General features: G+C 37.8%; 1 protein-coding gene across 9 annotated transcripts in view; it reads left to right on the top strand.

The window, feature by feature from the left end:
- Positions 1-13908, top strand: part of MEF2C (myocyte enhancer factor 2C) — a 148577-nt gene extending 134669 nt beyond the window's left edge. For 7 of the 9 annotated variants that reach the window (XM_022593126.3, XM_030759672.2, XM_022593120.2 and 4 more), the window contains 4 exons: positions 139-311; positions 2726-2855; positions 3459-3594; positions 9196-13908. In XM_022593126.3, coding sequence (XP_022448834.1) covers positions 139-311; positions 2726-2855; positions 3459-3594; positions 9196-9517 — 761 coding nt within the window. In that variant the 3' untranslated portion in view covers positions 9518-13908. The remainder of the gene's footprint in view (positions 1-138; positions 312-2725; positions 2856-3458; positions 3595-9195) is intronic. The other 2 variants (XM_030759678.2, XM_022593145.3) reach the window with 1 other exon arrangement.
- The last annotated feature ends 6926 nt before the right edge of the window (positions 13909-20834 follow it).

The raw sequence follows: 20834 nt of genomic DNA, 5'->3' as shown, positions 1-20834 counted from the left end.
CCTGTGAACTTTCAGTGTACGTTATTGTCTCACCCTGTTAATCCTTTATTCTTAATCTCATGTAGTGTATTCTCTAGAAACATTTTTGAGTCTAGATTTTTTTTTTTCCTCAGTGCTCTCATTGTTTTGTGTTAACAGGGAACGGGTATGGCAATCCCCGAAACTCACCAGGTCTGCTGGTCTCACCTGGTAACTTGAACAAGAATATGCAAGCAAAATCTCCTCCCCCCATGAATTTAGGGATGAATAACCGTAAACCAGATCTCCGAGTTCTTATTCCACCAGGCAGCAAGAATACGATGCCATCAGTGGTAATGTGAAATTACATTTTAAATAAATGTTGCTGTTTTGTATATGTTTTGCTATTTGTATATTTGTCTAACTTTATGAATTACTCACATGCTCCCAGAAAATTAACACGTCAGTGCTATTGCTGGGGCCCTGTTGGATTTAGCTATTATTTCTGGTAACTAGTGTGCATTTTCCCTTTTCCGTGGAAAAAAAAGAACCAACATCCAAAAAAACTCCACTATAGGGCTGGTGTTCTGGGGCAAAGAAAACATTTCCTTTTAAGGCCTCCAATTTATAATTAGAAAAAAATCATTACCTAGTACTCTGCTTATGACACATATGATTTGATTTGACCAATGGTAGAAACACACTCACAGAATGAGGTATTTCATAACAGATTTTTACAGTATTGAACTAAATAAGTATGTCCTTAAGGTACTGACAATGAAAAATCTTTCTCAAAATTCCTAAATGAACTTTCTCCCGTTAATTAGCAATTCTTTTCTTAGGTGTATTGCAATGATAATGTTTAATGTATCACATGCCTATGCACTGCCTCAATTCATCTTTCCAAATATGCATTTTTTGACAGTAGTTACCTCTCAAAAACAAATTGTCTTAAAATTCTAGGCGTTTTGAGAACAAAGGTTATATTTTTATTTTACATCAAAAAACAGTTGTGGCACTTATAAGAATAAATAAATATGAAATATAAATAATATCCCTGGAAGCTATCATTTTTCTTTCTCCTGGGTCTGCAGGACGAAGGTGAAGATAATATTGTGGGACCACATTCAGCAACAAAGAGACTTACATCCGTGTTCTCCAAATTAGCTTTGCTTAAGAGCGAGAACATTTAAAACCAAGATTCAGTAGACAGATTTAGATCATTCTGCAAACACATTTTTTTTTTCTTTCTCTGCTCTGTGGCAAGCTTCAGGGTAAAACAATCCTGCAAGCTGATTAGTTTATTATGGCACAGTGCAGATTAATTTTGAATATCAGCCCCCAAAAATTCACATAATGTGCAACATTCCCTTCGGAAAAGGCTGGATAAATAAAACCTCCCACAGGGCCACAGCCAAGCAGTGTGGGCCATGCATGGCAGGCTGTCTCTATCAGCAGATTTATTCCCAGTCCCTTAAAACTGAGGCTTTCCCAGGGTTTCTTGTGAGCCATCCGTCAGGTCTCTCACTGGCAGCCAGGTGCGGTTTCCCCCCTCCTCCAGCAAGTGGGGTTTCAAAGTACAATCTTTTTTTTTTTTCCTCAAAATGTGGTGGTGAAATAATGAACGTTGAGACACTGACCTGTGCTGAAAACTGGATAGATTGTCTTCATGTTTGAGACAAACAGCTCATTAAAGAAAACAAAGAATGTCTTTGTAAGGAGTTATCTTTAGAGTCTGAGTTTTAAAACTGTTTAAACTGTTGTGTCTATCAGAAGATGCTTCTCCTTTTGTTGAAAAGATTTTGCCCAATTATAAATATTTACAGACACTAATTAATAAAACTCCTTCCGCATGCTCTCAGTCTGAGGATGTCGACCTGCTTTTGGTAAGTGGTGAGGGTGCTTCTCTTCAATGGCACGTGCAAGGAGAAATCCAAAGTGACTGTTAGGTGGAGAGGAAGCAGTAGTAAAATGGAAAGATTTCAGGAGTTAGTGTGTGTCAATATTGATTATATTTAAATGCCATTCATTTCAAGTATCACTCATAGGTGAGATATCAGGTTATCTATTTTTCTGTGTCAACCTCTGTAAGTAAAGGCCATGTTTTCAGTTTATTTTAGGATTTAATTTATAGTAAAATTGTAACAAACAAAAATATCCTTAGTTATTTAAAACCATGAAATGCTTATTTTTCTAAGAATTAAATCCTCAAGATATTTAAATGTATATGAATTTTTAATCTCCTTGCTCTAAGGAATTAAATATATGTTAGCTGCTTTGCCATCTAGTTTGAGGGAAGGTTAGACGAATCTGAAAAAAGGTGGTCAGAGCACCACCTGCTGGTCAAAATATAGCATGAACCCGCTACCCATCTGCTCTGGTGTGTATAGAACTGAGCATAAAAACCACCATGGTTGATTTTAATTTTTTTAATTTGCATTTGAATAAAAACTGAAACAATAGAAGTACAGTATACATATTTCATCAGTTTTCAACATAGTCTGTTTTTACCCATAATAAAGCTATGGTACTTGTTACTAGTTCAGTTGCCTAGGAGATACTGATGTAATGGGTTACTATGGCAACAACTGGTCTCTTGAAGGATTGTAAATGATAGGGTTGGCAGAGTTCATAGAGACACATGTTAAATGATTAATTTCATGAGATTTGTACCAAGTTCTCTTTATGTGCAACACTAATACTGAAATCTAGTATTTTTAACTCTTAAAAAATTCTATAAGTAATATCTTTTTATTTACTTTAAAAGAATCAAAGGATAAATAACTCCCAGTCCGCTCAGTCATTGGCTACCCCAGTGGTTTCCGTAGCAACTCCTACTTTACCAGGACAAGGGATGGGAGGATATCCATCAGCCATTTCAACAACATATGGTAACGGTGAGTAGTTTGCCATGTTCAAATAGTACATTAAATACTTTTTATTAAAAAAGCAAGATGAAAAAGATATTACTCTTTAGTCTGCTAGGAAGCTTTATTTAATACCTGTGGAGTCCAGAGCACTATACCATTACCTATTCATTACTAAGACAAAGTGAATATCCACATGTTTCTTTCTTAGTGAGCAAAAGTTTTATTAACCCAACCTGAATTCAATATATAAGAACAATTTCAAGAAAATGAGCTATTGTTTTTTTGATGTAATAGAAAGCTCACTTTCTCAAGGTTGTTTAAAAAACATTTCTAGGTCATCAAATACTATGTACCTACTTGTGATACCAGATTGTAGTTCTAATAAACTAGAATTGCAGGCGGTATTACATTGAAGTTTTCACAGAATACTTAATTTTTGGTATATAGTATATCTCTTTTAAATTAAAATTGTCCCTAATGTTTTATCTCCCTCCCTTCTGCAAATAAAAAAAAAGTATAACAATCATTAAATAATACTAATAGAATATTTTAAAAATTGAAAATGATTATTCACCACTTGATAATTTCCAAATTGAATATGTTCCCTGACTCTCTTATTCTCTTCTCTAGAGTACTCTCTGAGTAGCGCAGACCTGTCGTCTCTGTCTGGGTTTAACACCGCCAGCGCTCTTCATCTTGGCTCAGTAACTGGCTGGCAACAACAACACCTCCATAATATGCCGCCATCCGCCCTCAGTCAACTGGGGTAAGCAATATTACTTCTTTCATAATACACTTTTAGAATGCATTGTTAAATGACAAATGGCAGTCTCTAACTGTGTGCTCTAATGTTCCTCTAGAGGATGTAAAATCCTACTTTATCAAAATCTGGAAGTTTAATACCTTTCAGGTAGCTTAAATATTACTTTCCTTCTTCTTTATGAGGAGGGAGAGCTCTGTGATGATAGGGTATGTTATTTCCCAGTTGTTTTAGGCTATATTTGTTTCTACTTCTGTCAATGATAAGTTTTTCTTCAGTTAAGTTTTCACATAGTTCATGTGGGACATAAGAAAACATTTATAGTTATTAGTTTTTTAAATTTTTGAGATATTTGAGAATCCTTTTCACTTAGCATAAACCACATAGTTCATGCCTAATGTAATGAACATAGTTAGCCTAATACTCAGAGGGTCAGCTATTCCACTGATATACAAACTTCATATATTTATAATGTACTCATAATATAGTTGTATATTCATAGATATATGAATTTAAATATATGTATATGTGCATACATACACTAATTATCTAAATTTGGGTATAAAAATAATTTTTGTTGTTTTCTGAAGTCAGAAGATGTCTATTTCTGCCCCCTTGTGGTACTTTTGAGATATGTCTTTATTATAGAAATAACTCCTGTCATTTATCAATAGGAAAGTTCAAATCTTAAAAGGCCCAGAATTCACAAATAATACTACTTGTAAAACCATTTTTAAGTTTAAAACATGAACCAAAGACATGACTTTCAGTTTAATAACTCCAAAACTTCAATTAATCTTCAAAAGAAATTACTAGGAGGATATAAAATATTAAAGACAAACCATTTTTATATTTTTATACTTATATTTTAGAAAAGTGGGGTATGCCTACCCCACTTTTACTTTTCTGCTGAGATGTTGGTTAAAATCGTTAGCTAATTCTATGTTCATATTCTAAGGAGATAATGAGAATAAAACTCTGATTAGAATAAAAATCACTGATTACTATCACAACTTCTCTCTTACTCCGCTCCAGTCCCACTAGCTTTCATGTGGAATTGATTTCACATAGATTACTGCTCTGGTTGTGGAGTCTTCACCCATTTACTATTTGCTTATATGCATTTTACTCACTAATCACTATTGTTGAAACTCTAACCTCTCATGTAAAAAAATAAAAGAAATTCACTTGACACTGTTGCTCTGCTTTCTTGAAAGATTAACTTTGAAGATATGTTATATGTTGAACAGCAACAGAATGTCTCTATTTAGAATAACATTTAAATTTAACCAGAAATGTTAACTATCCAAATAGACATTTATGGCAATAACTTTTTCAGGCAGTTATCACTAACTACATCGTATCAACCAGGCAATCTTAAAATACATACACGTGGCATTGTACTTCTGTGGTTCGGCAGTGAATCCACTGTTCGTGCTTCTTGTCAAAAATAAAGGTAGCTGTTTACTTCTCATTTTTCACAAAATTCATCCATTATAGGACTGACTTTCCCTAGAAATTATTAATGTCAAAAGCCATATTATTTTCTCCGACTATGGCTTTCTTTTCAGTAACACCCAATAATTTGCATTTTTACATAGAAAACACATGTATTTACGTATTTTAACTACACTACAATTTTTAAATTCTCTTCTATTACATGGGAAGAACAAAATTCTCTGCTGCCTTTAATAGAGGCTTCAGTAAATGAGAAAGAAGTGACAGCCCTGGACTAGAGAGGAACTGAATTACAACAGCCAAGGATGAAGCATTTTGTTTAATTCCAGTTTCTTTCAACACCAATTCTCATGGTGCATGAGTTGACTCTGAGTTATGTGTTTTTATTGCACTTAATCACTTCCCTTATCCCTCAAATAGATACCCCTTCCAGGCCTTCTAATTTTAGCCTGCCTGCCTGCCTGCCTTCTTTCCCTCCTTCCTTCCTTCCCTCCTTCCTTCCTTCCTTCCTCCCTTCCTTCCTTCCTTCCTTCCTTCCTTCCTTCCTTCCTTCCTTCCTTCCTTCCTCTTTCCCTCTCTTTCTCTGTCTCTCTCTCTCTCTCACACACACACACACACACACACACACACACACACACACAGTAGTTTTCAAAAGGAGATTCCTTCAAATGAGCTAGCCTATGCTCACACGATTAAATATTAAAAAGAAAAAGAAAATCCCAAGTTGTAATATTTTTGTAAAATAAATTACATGAGCTGCCTTTATTCCTTACAATGTAAATCAGTTTTTAAAAACTGATATTTTTGCAGGCCAAAGTAGTCCCAAATGCTTGTGTGGTGGACTCACATTCTTTCGGATAGATACAGTATTCAAAGCAGAGTAAAATACCTTTCAGCCCACCTAAGTAGTAATTCCTCGCAGCCCAAGAGGGTTGCCACAATTCTTTCTCAAAATTAAAGAAGTATGAAAGAGCTCTTCATATTCTGTTCATAGAAATACCTTTAAGTCCTTAAAGCTATACTGTTAGCACTATCTAGTATCTGATTTTATCTAAGCAAGTTAGATAACCAGCATAAACTGACCTATGTAGGGGGCAGAGCAGACTGGCAGAAGGAACTTGCCATCGAGGGTTAGCAAAAGTCATTCGAATACTAATATTTGAGAAAATGACCCTCAAATTTTTTGGTATTTTTCTCCTACCACCTAAAAAAAAGACAACCTATTTTCTAGAAGCATTTCCATCATCATCCTTGTTGATGTGGGTATTCAGTACATACTGAGAGATGACTTTTAAGCAAAGATGATTTTTAAAAGGTTAGGTTACATATAGTTTGATAGTCTAATTTCCAGGCGGGGGCAGGAAGAAATTTGAATAAAGCTACCCAGTCATGTTTCATTTCTCAACAATATGGGGAAGGTCGGTGTTTCCCCAGCTGGAAGGAAGGCATCTGTAGTAGCTGGGAGCTTGCAGCAGGACTGGATATGGGAACGTGCATATCTGGCTTCTGTCTCCCCATGTACCTCCTCACATAGGAAGTATCTCACAATTATCTGTGTCTGTAAAAATTTTGTTCTCAAGAACAAGTAGACCAACATGCTTATATCTGAATCTAGTATATATACAGCGAAGTGCTGTTAATGCTCCTTTTTCAAGAACATACATCTTTGATAATGGAGACTAGCCAATTAAACTTCATTCTCTTTTGAATCCCATAGCACAGTATAATGAAGCTGAATCTAAGATATCACTTACAATGCATTACTGTGGATTTAGTGTCCCCAGAACTACTCAAAATGCTTCATGAACGCTTTCACTGTCAAATGAAATGCCACCAACTAAGTTTATCTTATCTCAGGGACTAGCCTATTTGTTTGTAGGAAAGGATAAACAAGTGAGTGTTGTATCTTTCGTGGGGAAGAGATATAGCAAAATCTATACAAGCCAGCTGACTTTGGGAAATGGAGTGAATAAGTAGAAAAAGCAGCTTCCAAAAGCTGTATTAAAGAAACAGCATTTTGATTTTATTATTTTTTGCTCAATTTATGCAGATTAACTGCTTATACTGGTTCAACTCACCAGATTTTTTTGTCTAATTTTCCATGTCACCCTGCCTCTGAATCTAAATGTCAAAGGGCAGGCAAAGGTATTTATTGATATGCCACTTTATTTTCAGACCCCTAATTGACATTCATTATTAAACAGTTGTGTGATTCATAGTAGAAGCATTTAATTAAATTTTAGTGAAATAGTCTTTCTTATCCAGAGCCAGGAAAATTCTTTCTTCCGGAAATCAAAAGATGATTTCCTGTGACATCAAAATGAATCATTAAGTAACTCTGAACCAAGATAAAATAGTCCACCATTATGGATCCTTTTGAAATACAGGTGTTCCCCTCCTCATTTCAATATCTTTTTGATTTAAAGAGTATTTAATTAAAAGTCTTAGAAAATTAGTGTACTAATATACAATGTAAAATAAAAACAAATAAATGTATAAACAGATGATTGAAAATTATATACACTCAATGTGTAGTATCTTGATTTAAATGCTAAGACTGCTTTGATTCTGTAAGATCATAAAAGAGAGAGAAAGAAAGCCTTATTAGGGAAACAAACAATTCTCCCTTACGTTATTCTCTACATTAGCTCATCTATTAATAAGAGAAGGGAAGTAATTCTTTGCCAGTAGGTGGTGCTTTTGTATAAAACATCACTCAGAGATAAACTCATTTCTAATTTTGTTATCTCTATGTATCTTGAACCTGAATTGCATCTTCCAAAAGCCCAGCCCCAAATTACTCCACTTTTTCCTCTGAAATACATGCCCATTTTCTCACTGCTTACAGTGACATTTTTAATACTATCTAATTCTCTCCATTGGAAAGTAACATAATCACATACATGAGTAGGTGGGTTTGCTTTCCTGTTTAAAGTGGGTGTGTCTGTATGGATGATTCTTTACTGTGACTCTCCTCAGTAAAAGAGATATCTGTTCCCTCTTGACAATATGGACAAGTAACACTGACTCTAGCCGTGGATGTCAGTGCACTCAGAATGTAAGAACAGTACAAGCATCTTAAAATTGATGTCAGCAATATTACTATGGTTTATCCTGATCAAAGTCATTGTGATTGCTAGCTACACCTAAGAGCTTAATGCTTTTCCCTCCAGAACTTCCAAGTATCTAAATTCTCCCACACCTTGGAAGAAGGGCAAGTTATGCTATCCTGGAATTAAATGAGGATTAAGGGTTATAAACCCAGTAAAATCACACTAGATCCTTTTTTACAACAACCTTTCCTTAGGCAAATCCAGATTCATCAACTAATGACAATGATAAATTAGAGGAGTGGTCTTAGTATCCCAGCAGGGAGAGACTAGCTATAATAATATTGAGGAAATTATGGGGAAAAAAAACAGTATTTTCATCCCATGTAACTGAGAAAGGATGAAGAAAGTCAAATTCTTTCTCAGTTTTAGTGGGATAGGAAGTCTTAAGTGTTTTTAAGCCAATACTTAAATTTTCCTTCCCCATCTTTCCCCATCCTAAGCTTTTCACCAGAAGCGGTTATAGGTAGCATTTTATGGATTCTATTTATTTGAAATTTGAACTCTCTTCACTTTCTCTGAAGACTGTGCAACTTAATATGCATATTAAATTCAGGGAAACATTTATATCCATAATAAGCCCTCTACAATAATTTTCAAACACAGGCATTAGTAAATCAAAGAAGTCTAATTCAGAACCTAAACCCTGTATTGTTAAACCCTATTGTTAAGTCTTGGATTACATTTTGGAACTAGCCTAGGGAGAAATTCCATGGACATAGAAAATGCTTTTTCCAGCGTGTCTTGTTAAAAATCTTCCTGAACCAGTAACCCGTACATTTAGGGAGGCTGTGAGAGACTAGAGGTATGATTCATGAGGCCTGGACTAGTTAAATGCTGGAATTATTACGGGGCAAATCAACAAAAGCATCCCAATTGCTCTAAGAAGGCGACGCCCCCAGGTGCTTTCAAACACGCTCTCCTCTGGGCATGCTCTGTTGTCGATGCAAATCTTTAAGCTGATGTTTTAATGTAATTGTGAGTTCCTGGGGGCTCCAGGCCTCCTCCATCTGTAACTGGGTTTCCTTTCCTCCTACAGAGCTTGCACTAGCACTCATTTATCTCAGAGTTCAAATCTCTCCCTGCCTTCTACTCAAAGCCTCAACATCAAGTCAGAACCTGTTTCTCCTCCTAGAGACCGTACCACCACCCCTTCGAGATACCCACAACACACGCGCCACGAGGCGGGGAGATCTCCTGTTGACAGCTTGAGCAGCTGTAGCAGTTCGTACGATGGCAGCGACCGAGAGGATCACCGGAACGAATTCCACTCCCCCATTGGACTCACCAGACCTTCGCCGGACGAAAGGGAAAGTCCCTCAGTCAAGCGCATGCGACTCTCTGAAGGATGGGCAACATGATCAGATTATTACTTAATAGTTTTTTTTTTTTTTCTTGCAGTGTGTGTGTGTGCTATACCTTAATGGGGAAGGGGGGTCGATATGCATTATATGTGCTGTGTGTGGAAAAAAAAAAGTCAGGTACTCTGTTTTGTAAAAGTACTTTTAAATTGCCTCAGTGATACAGTATAAAGATAAACAGAAATGCTGAGATAAGCTTAGCACTTGAGTTGTACAACAGAACACTTGTACAAAATAGATTTTAAGGCTAACTTCTTTTCACTGTTGTGCTCCTTTGCAAAATGTATGTTACAATAGATAGTGTCATGTTGCAGGTTCAACGTTATTTACATGTAAATAGACAAAAGGAAACATTTGCCAAAAGCGGCAGATCTTTACTGAAAGAGAGAGCAGCTGTTATGCAACATATAGAAAAGTGTATAGATGTCTTGGACAGACCCGGCAAAGGGTGGCCACGGTTAAATGTTAGGAACACATCAGGTCACCTAACACCCACCCCGAGATCGCTCACAAACCTGCAGGCACATCCTTGGTGTATGGCACTCATGAGAAAGGATCGACGACCATTAAAAGAGGACCATACCTATTTTTAAAAATGTGGAGTTTGAGGGCTAACGTATTTAATTAAATAAATAAATAAATCTGGGTCTGCATCTCTTATTAAATAAAAATATAAAAATATGTACATTACATTTTGCTTATTTTCATATAAAAGGTAAGACAGAGTTTGCAAAGCATTTGTGGCTTTTTGTAGTTTACCTAAGCCAAAATGTGTTTTTTTCCCCCTTGATAGCTTCGCTAATATTTTAAACAGTCCTGTAAAAAAACCAAAAAGGACTTTTTGTATAGAAAGCACTACCCTAAGCCATGAAGAACTCCATGCTTTGCTAACCAAGATAACTGTTTTCTCTTTGTAGAAGTTTTGTTTTTGAAATGTGTATTTCTAATTATATAAAATATTAAGAATCTTTTAAAAAATCTGTGAAATTAACATGCTTGTGTATAGCTTTCTAATATATATAATATTATGGTAATAGCAGAAGTTTTGTTATCTTAATAGCGGGAGGGGGGTATATTTGTGCAGTTGCACATTTGAGTAACTATTTTCTTTCTGTTTTCTTTTACTCTGCATACATTTTATAAGTTCAAGGTCAGCTGTCAAAAGGATAACCTGTGGGATTAGAACATATCACATTGCAACACCCTAAATTGTTTTTAACCCATTAGCAATCAATTGGGTCAACTGACATCCATTGTATATACTAATTAGTTTCTTTCATACTATTTTTTTTGGTTTTGTTTTTGCATTTTTATCAAATGCAGGGCCCCTTTCTGATCTCACCATTTCACCAAGCATCTTGGAATTCAGTAAGTGCATACCCTAAACTTGCCCATATCCTAAATGATATGGTTGGTTTTCAGCCTAGAATTTGATAACGCTTTTAAGAAATATGCCCAGAAGAGAGAGCTGTGTTGGGGCACATGTCCCGCCAATATAGCCCTAGAAACAAGTGATATGGAGTTTACTCTATGCATGAGTTATAAATTCCCACAGAAGAAAAATGTGAAAGACTGGGTGCTAGATAAGAAGGAAGCAGGTAAAGGGATAGTTGCTTCGTCATCCGTTTTTAATTATTTTACCTGACCCTTAACAATCTTGTCAGCAATATAGGACTGTTGAACAATCCCGGTGTGTCAGGACCCCCAAATGTCACTTCTGCATAAAGCATGTATGTCATCTATTTTTTCTTCAATAAAGAGATTTAATAGCCATTTCAAGAAATCCCATTAAAGAACCTCTCTATGTCCCTTTTTTTTTAATTTTCAAAAAATAATGATGACTCTTGTCTAATATTCGTCTATAAGGGATTAATGTTCAGACCCTCTAAAAAGTGAGTGCCATAAAAGAAAGTTGATATATATTGTTTAAAAGAGATTTCAGTCTAGGAATGATTTTCTCTTGGAATGTGAAGATCTGTCGATTCATCTCCAGTCATACACATTGACATACACAGCAAAGAAGATAGACAGTAAGATTGACACTGCTATATCAGGTGTAGGACATTTCTTATCCAGTTTTTTCTTTTTCTTGCATAGTTGCTATGTGTTTCTCATTGCAAAAGGCTGCCGCTGGGTGGCAAAAGCCAAGAGACCTTACTAACTAGGCTATATTTTTCTTAACTTGATCTGAAATCCACAATTAGACCACAATGCACCTTTGTTTCTATCCATATAGGATGCTAGCCTGCCTTGTACTAACGTTTTATATACTAAATCAAAAAAAATCATTTCATATATCCCACTACTCCAGGTATCTATGGAACATGAAAGAAAAACATTTATGCAGAGGAAAAACAGAAAATCATCCCTGAACACACACACACACACACACACACACACACACACACATACACATTCACACATGGGAAAAACAGAAAATTATTTTCCTCGCCATAAATTTGATCCCATTCTTACAACCCATCCTTATAAGTTGATATGTACAAAATATGCAAATGTCACAAATGTTCTTTGTCATTTCAAAACTCTTTATCAATAACTTACCAGTGGGTGGGAAAGGGTCATTATGTGAAAATATGAAAAAATAGCCATATTAATTCTTTACCTGCAATTTGCCTCAGCAAGAAAGAAAAAGTGATTTTCTAATGCTGAAGATAAAGTAAGCTAAAGTACCAGCAGAAGCCTTGGCTATTTATAGCAGTTCTGACAATAGTTTTATAAGAACATGAAAAGAACAGAATCACTTGAAAATGGATGCCAGTCATCTCTTGTTCCCACTACTGAATTCATATAAAGTGGTGGCAAGATAGCAAAGGGATAATCTGAGAATTTTTTGAAGATGATTTAATGAGAAGAAGCACAATTTTGATTGTGATGAGTCACTTTCTGTAAACAATCGCTGTCTATCTTTACCCTTATACCTTATCTGTAATTTACCATTTATTGTATTTGCAAAGCTAGTACGGTTTTGGGTTTTTATCATGGTAAATCCTTTGTATTCAGGAGTTTAGGGCAGAGCCCTGAGGGAGTGTTATTTTACATAACCCATCCTAGAGTAACATTTTAGGCAACATTCTTCATTGCAAGTAAAAGAACCATAAGTGGCATTTTACACAGCTTACGAGTATTGTTATATCTAATCCTATTTTAGAAGATTTTTTGGTAATATTAAGCTTAAATACTGGTAAAACTGATGCAATATACGCAAGCTGCACAACCTGTATGCATTGGTGCGTGGAAGGCTGTTCATTTCAACCTTTTTTAAAATTGTGTTTTTTAGTAAAATGGCTTATTTTTTCCCAAAGGTGGAATTTAGCATTTTGTAATGATGAATATAAAAATACCTATCATCCTCAGATCATTTTAAGGTTAACTAAGGTGAAAATTTAAAAAAATTCCAATACACTTTTTAAAAAAAATGTCTGCCCTCTCACACTTTTATGTATTTATTTTTCTTACATACCCATCTTCTAACTTAGAGATAGCATTTTTTGCCCCCTTTATCCTTGTTTTTGTTTTTTACTCCAGAGAGTAAATGCTTTGTATTTCTTTCTTTAGAAAAAAAAAAGATTTTTTTTTTTAAAGAAGAAGCCGCCACTTGAACCCCCAATAAATGCTGTTGCCTAAGCATGGCGTACTTCATCTGTTCCCGTTTGTGCCATCTGCTGTGATGTCATCACTTATATGGCGTTAATTTCCTGCCACTACAGATCTTTTGAAGATTGATGGAATACTGGTGTCTGTTAGAATGCTTCAGACTACAAGATGTAATTAAAGGCTTTTCTTAATACGTTTTAACCAAAGATGTGGAGCAATCCAAGCCACATATCTTCTACATTAAATTTGTCCATTTTGGTTATTTTCATAATCGGGTATTGTATTTTGCCTTCCCTGTTCATACCTCAAATTGATCCATACCTCAGTTTAATTCAGAGAGGTCAGCTAAGAGACGGATTCTGTTGTGGTTTGAATGCATTACCAGTGTTCTCTTGGAGCGAAGCAGCCCTGGGTCACTGTAGGCATAGGACTTGGATTGCTTCAGATGGTTTGCTGTATCATTTTTCTTCTTTTTCTTTTTCTGGGGACTTGTTTCCATTAAATGACAGTAATTAAAATAGCTTGTAAATGAGGGCATACAAGCATTTGCAACAAATATTCAAATAGAGGCTCACAGCGGCATAAGCTGGACTTTGTCGCCACTAGATGACAAGATGTTATAACTAAGTTAAACCACATCTGTGTATCTCAAGGGACTTAATTCAGCTGTCTGTAGTGAATAAAAGTGGGGAATTTTCAAAAGTTTCTCCTGCTGGAAATAAGGTATAATTTGTATTTTGCAGACAATTCAGTAAAGTTACTGGCTTTCTTAGTGATGCAGTGTCTGTGGTGCATTTTTTTAATTAATGTTTTGCTGTTCAAATTTATTCCACTTTATCATGTTTTTTTAAAGCAGCTTCTCCCACAAGCACAAGTGAGCTTTCTTGGTTTTCAACTCAAAATACTCAAAAAGAGGGATATTTGTGTTTTGGGGGGAAGGGAGAGTGTGAATTGTTTCCCTGCTCTTGGGGTGATATATGTATCCAGCCAGTGTGGGAAGTTCAAGGTTCTTATCAAGTGGCTCAAGTTTGTTATCAAAGCAGTTCCGTGAAGATCTTTGATAACTTGCTTAATTACACAGACTTTTCCAAAACTCATTGTGCAAGATATCCCCATGTTTAATATTTTTTAAACTAAAGTGTGTAAAAAGCACTTCCAGACTTATTTCTTTTTTCTTCATCAGAATAGTCTACTTAACCAAAAGAGGTTGAAAACATAGGCTTCTATCTAAATATTTGGGGAAATTAGTGAATTCATCCATTTTTAGAAACTATAAAATATATCCATTACCAAAATTTAATTACTGATATAATTTCTAAAGGAAATGTCCTTAGAAAGATCAACATAGAGACTAATTTAGGAACTGAAAAGGAAAATAAGGAGGCCCTGGCCAGCCGACTGGAGAACTGGACTTTTGCATCAGCAGTGACTCCTCCTCTGATGAAAAAAAGAATGCCTCCTGCAGAAACGCTGCATGTGGCTTCAGAATAGCAGTGCTTTTCTCTTTGTTCTCTTTATCCATTTTCAGCAAGCATTTATTAAGCAATTATTATGCATATCTCGTGGTAGATTCTAGGATGAATCAAGATGTAGCCCTTGCTATTAATAAATGTATAACCTAATAGGAGATTAAAAGGCTAATAGGAAATAGGAAGTGTTTTCAGAGACATCTGCAAAGTGCTAGAAGGGAACCACTTTGGCCATCTTTGGAACAGAGCTGAAGCCCCAAGAATAGGCACTTCGTAACCTGCCCAGCAGAAGCAGCCTTTGACTTGTCTTTGGAGGTGGGTAGGATGGAGAAAGGCCCAGATGGATAAGGACAGGGCTGATTTGTGGGCACAAGACCTCTGCAGTCACACGTGGCCCTCCACTTAGCTTCATGTTCCGTTGTCACCATCTTGAAAATCTAATCTTTGAGCCTGTGGTTTTTGTTTGTTTGTTTGTTTTTGCGGTATGCAGGCCTCTCACTGTTGTGGCCTCTCCCGTTGCGGAGCACAGGCTCCGGACGCGCAGGCTCAGCGGCCATGGCTCACGGGCCCAGCCGCTCCGCGATCTGCTCAGCCATGAAACAAAACTTTTAAGTTTCTGGTGAGCGAGTGCAGAGATTCACTTATATTGCAGCCACTCAAGATAAGCCTTCTGTGTAAGTTTCCTTGCTTATTAAACCTGCCACCCACCAATCTGGAGTGGTCTGCCTCTTTCTTTGGTCTCTCCTTACCCTCCGTGTACAGAGGCCGGGAAGCTCCCAAGGCACAAGACTGCAAGAGTTGGTTGGGGTCTGATCATATAACTGCAGTTTAAGAAGTCTGGGGTTTAAGGAATTAAGTGGAAGATTACAAGAGATGGAATTGTTAAAGTACAGCAAATGATGAGGTTTACGGTAGGAGTGATGATAGATAAGGAATTGTTTATAGTTTCAAGCTTAAATGGTTAGGATCATAGTAATGTTCAAATTGGATATGGAGAGGTCACTGCTTTGTCAGGAAGGTAATTAATTCAGTTTTCAGCCTGTGGAGGTTGAGTGCTATCCAAGAAGAATGTGAGAATTTTGTAAGTAGAGACGAGCTCAGGATACCAGTCAATCTGAAGGTTTTGGATGTTTTGGAAGTTACTAACAGGGAGGAGCCGTGCCTTTGAAAAGCGTGTCAAGGGGAAGAAAGGGCAAAGGGAGAAGGGAGAAGAAGGCTTGGAAGGGAATGTTGCAGAGGGGAGACCTACAGAGGGAAAAGGACAAAGTCAGGAGGGAGCAGTGAGAAGGAAAACCAAAGAGTGCGGTCAAGGCATGGAGAGGTTTCAAGGAAGAGAAAAAAAGGAGCGTTCAACAGTGTGCAGTGCTCTATTGGGGTTCCAGAGGACGAAGATGAAAGAAGGGTGATATCTGAGAACTAGTTCAACAAAATGGTGTGGGAGAGAGGAGAGACCACAGAAGCCCGTCTAAGAGATGTTGTGAAATTTCAGGCAGCGAGTATGAACTAATCTTTTACAATGTTTGTGATTAAAAGAAGAGAGTGGGGTGGGAGTGGGGGGCTTCCCTGGTGGCGCAGTGGTTGAGAGTCCGCCTGCCGATGCAGGCGACACGGGTTCATGCCCCGGTCCGGGAAGATCCCGCGTGCCGCGGAGTGGCTGGGCCCGTGAGCCACGGCCGCTGAGCCTGCGCGTCTGGAGCCTGTGCTCCACAACGGGAGAGGCCACAACAGTGAGAGGCCCGCGTACCGAATAAAAAAAAAAAGAAGAAGAAGAAGAAAGCGGCCACGAAGGGAAAGGTTGTTAAAAGGCCGGGTAGAAATTGAACGTGTTTATGGGCTAGGGGAGACCTAAGGGGGCAGAACACAGACGTGAACCATCCTAACCAAAGTCTAGAGGATTACACTTTGTGCTCCCTAAGTCCAATTTGGATGTGGTTATTTTATTTCAATGATGTTTGGGAGTCTGGATTAAATAGAGTTATTGAATTTGATAAAGGCAAACCACCCAGAGCAGGGCATCTTGAGTTTTCATTTTGTGAACCAAGTCATTTTTCCATTTTGTTTGCATATTTTACGGCATTTTTCCTACACATTCTCCTTACAGACAGACTTCTAAGCGAGATCCAGTGATGAAAGTGGAAAGTCAAGTTCACTTCCCCACTGTGTGTCTCCCTTGAATTCCCACTATCTCTATTTCCAGAGAGCAAATGCCTCCATCACCCAAAATGAGGCTATTCCTTTAACCTCTCCTCTTCTAGGTACAGCCTCTTTCCTGGGGGACTTTTGCCTGAGAGTTATAGTTAGGAAAACAGGTAGGAAAATGTTCATAGTTTCTGGCCCTAAAGTGGTTTCTGGTTTTAGCAGCAACCTTGCCAGATCATCGGCTCCATCAGACCCCCAATCTTGACCAGCTCCCACTTGAGGAAGAACCTCCAGCCCTAAAGCACCCATCTCTAGCAGCCAACCTCTGCTCTAGGCCAAATAGAGATGATAATCCCCTTTGAATCTGGTAACTGGTACAAGGGCCAGGCTGAAAGGGAGGAAACATGAACTACCAGTGGGGCAATTCCGCACTAAACTGAAAGTTGTCAAGAAAGCACTTTCCCCGAACTCTCCACAGCCAGAAATGCGAGGTCCAAGTCAGTTCCGTTGCCCCACCTTCCTCTCCACAAAAACAGCACCAGGGCCTGGAGGTTGCAATGGCCAGGCAACCTGAGGAAAAAGAAATTGCAGCTGGTGCATGAGCGAGGGCGAGACCCATTGTAATGGATGTTGAATAGCTTCTCTGTGATGGAGTTGACTTTCATTTTCTTATTTTGCCTGCTCAGTGACCCTAGATGCAGTTTTTCCAGAGGTCATCTAGTCTCCTGGTTGAGAATCAGACCAGCTTTGCTCCTCACAAGCTAAGTAGCATTTCATTTGTCAAGTTATTTACTCTCTCTAAGCACCAATTTTCTCATTTATGACTAACTCACAGGGTTGCTCCGAGGCCCAGTTAAGACCTTCATAGGTGCTAATCAGTGAAAGATCCTTACTCGCCCGAAAAGTTACTCAAAATACATGCTACCATACTCTGTAAAATAACAGTAAGAAGAAGCCAACAAAATTCAGATTTCTCCTGTGATGATGACAATGTGCTCTTTTGTTTCTTGGGAATATCACATCCTCTCCCCAAAGACAATTTGGTACGCCCCTTTGCTGAGGGCCAAAGCACACACTCTACCTATGGAGAAAGCAGTGCTTTGCAGGTGTTCATCCCCAAACTTCCCACTAGTGGTGCCAGATATATCAACACAGAGAGACTTTTCTACAAGTAATTGTTACAGAAAGAGAATTACCTACTTCAAGCATTTATTCCATGAATATTCCATATGGTACACTTGTTTCTCTTTACTAGACCATCTGCTTGGAAATGCAAACCTGTTTGTATGCAAAAGTTTGTATGTGTAGCATTTATGATTAAAATATTGGGAAGGTGCCCATCCATAAAGGAGTGTTTAAATAAATTGTGGTACATCAACACATTGAATACAGTTATATGATCAGGCCACCCAAGATGGCTGTTCTCTTGCTCTCTGTACATCTCCTGCTGAAGCAGTCCCTGCTTCACCTGCACCCGGCTCACCTGACATCAATGAGTCAAGAGGCATAGAGCCTAATCAGTAAATGCCTACGCACTTGTTCCCGGCCCCAGCCAGTGATGTTCTAATCTTTAGATCCAAACATCTTCACCTTGAGAGCTTATCAAAGGGGTGGCGAGGGGCCTGCCCCTCTGCTGGTTTCCCTGGTAACCGATGAGCCCACCTGACATCAATTCCCCCTATAACTGGTAACCTCCTCCCTCCCTTCCGGAGCGAAGACTGCCCCATGTCCTGCCCGCCTGTGTGCCGCACGCACGGTGGGGTGTTGCTCCAGGACCTTGCTTCAGACATGTAAGGTCCCCCATCGTTAAACCACTGATTGCTCTTCGCTGACTCTGGGCTCTTTCCTAGGTCTTGTGGCTGGGCAGCTACAGAGCGTGCAGGCCTGCGTGGTCCAGCCCAACAGCAGTAGTTCAAAAGAAACATAAAACAAACAAAACTTCTATGTACTGATATGGAAATTTTCCAGAATATATTGTTAGATTAAAAAAAGCAATCATAGAACGGTATATGGTACGCCGATTCCAGAGAAAAATGGGAGACGTAAACAATCAATGTTCTTATATTTGCAAAAAGAAATACTGGAAGTATATACAAGGAAAACAACAAAGTAGTTTCAAAGTGATGGCGGTTTGGGGGAAGGGGTGAGCAGGGTGGAAGCCAGACTTGACAACACAGACTTTCTAATATTGTTTTCATGTTTGAACTGTAGGATGTGTTACTTATATTCAAAAAGAGAAAGGTTTTAGTTTAGAAAAAACCTCTTTCCAAACAAAACTAAGTGCCACACAGTGGATTTACAGAAAGCTCTCTGCTGACTGAAGAGGCCCTTGGAAAATTCCAGTGCATTTTCAATTTCAATTTTCAAAACCTCAGGACAGGTGAACTTGCCTTTAGGCTTCTCCAGGTGCAGAAGCTTTCAACTATCACCTTCAGCTGACCGGGAGGAAGCCTTAAGATTAGGAGTTTGCTTCTCTGTTGACTACACTAGCCAAACCAAAAGGCTTACTAAAGCAACAAGCGTCCCATAATTAAATCACAAATATTATTTCCTAAGAATATTTGTGTTTTCTTGGCCATTTTCCCAGCCGCTTACCTGCATTTCTTTTTGACGGACTTCAGAATTCATCCCGTAAGATTTAATTTTTTCTGCCTAATCAAGGATCTGTTTATCCGATTGAGCCATCTAATTTTTGTTTTGTTTTGTTTTTGTTTTTTTTGTTTTTTTTTGTTTTTTTTTTGGTTTTTTTTTTTGCCATCTAATTTTAAGACTGCAAAGTCGAGGGATCCTGACTGGATTTCTGTTGAACTTAGAGCTGCCTGGCTCATGGTCATTGCAAGCTGCTCCCACAAGTGGCCAACACAACTCAACAGTATTAGAACAATGAAAACATGTCACCCTTGCTAACCTCTCTGTCCATACCATCAGCTGAAATGACATGGAGAGTATACCACTTTCTGGTACTTCCTAATTCATCAGCTAAGTTACCAAGTACGAGTTGGAAGGCTAAAAATAATCTAACTTTTCCACCCCACTTTCCTGTCCTCCGAATTAAATATCTTGGTTTATGTTCTTTGCATGCACAGAGTTTTACCTTTAAAACATGTTAAAGAAATTATTTGGCCAAATCAAAAAAACGTATTCTCTACCACAGAGTTCTACTAAGATAAAAGGGTAATACTTTTCAGCACCTCTCCTCCTAAGCTCTCCGCTAGTGCTTGTATTTTTCCTTTGAGTTCATTTATTAAGAAAAAAACTCAGAAAAATGGTTTATTTTTCCTCAGTCGGGCATCCTCTCCAGGATCCTTTTTAAAGGTACTGACAACAATACGAGAGCATATACAACAGCCCTTGAGAGCTCAACTACTTTGCTAAAGGCCAGTTTTCTTCCTGCCTTTAATAATGCATTTTGTAAAATCTGAGAATAGAAGAGAAAGCTACTGTGAAATATAGAATCAAGAAATATGAGACAGGATGTATTGAACTTCTGTATTTAGAAAATTATACACAACTAGTTATTATATAAACCAGAATGTAACCGATGTTGGTGCTAATTGTGATAATAATTATTTAAACATCACTCATTAAAATGTAAGCAAGGATTATATTGAATGAAAGACATTGAGCACAAAAGAGGTCATACTGTACAATTCTATTTATATGCAGACCAAGAACAGACAGGACTCATCTATGGTAATAGAAATCAGAGCAGTGGTTGACTGTGGGTGGGGGGACTGACTGGAAGGGGGGCACAAAGGGGCTTTCTGGGGTGATTGGGACACTGTCAAAATTCACTTAATTGCACATTTAAAGTCTGTATTTTCACTCCATGTAAATTTTACCTCAATTTAAAAAATGATTATGTGAAAAGAAATCTCATATTCAGAATATTATACACGAAGTATTGATAGTAGTGGGAGCTCTCACTCCATGGTGCTTCCTGTTGAGGTGTAGTAAGGCCTCCGTCAATATAGAAAATCATACTTCATCCAGCCTCGATTCAAATCAAGGTAAGCTGCCCAAAATTATTCTTTCTCTTGCATACCTTGAACCTACTTTCCCACAATATTCGTTGACAAATATTAACAATGTTC

The sequence above is a fragment of the Delphinapterus leucas genome, chromosome 3 (genome assembly GCF_059928025.1).
Source record: "Delphinapterus leucas isolate spDelLeu-1000000601 "Yukka" chromosome 3, BTC_Dleu_Yukka2, whole genome shotgun sequence".
Classification (NCBI taxonomy): Eukaryota; Metazoa; Chordata; class Mammalia; order Artiodactyla; family Monodontidae; genus Delphinapterus; species Delphinapterus leucas.
This window is presented reverse-complemented; position numbering and strand designations above follow the sequence as displayed.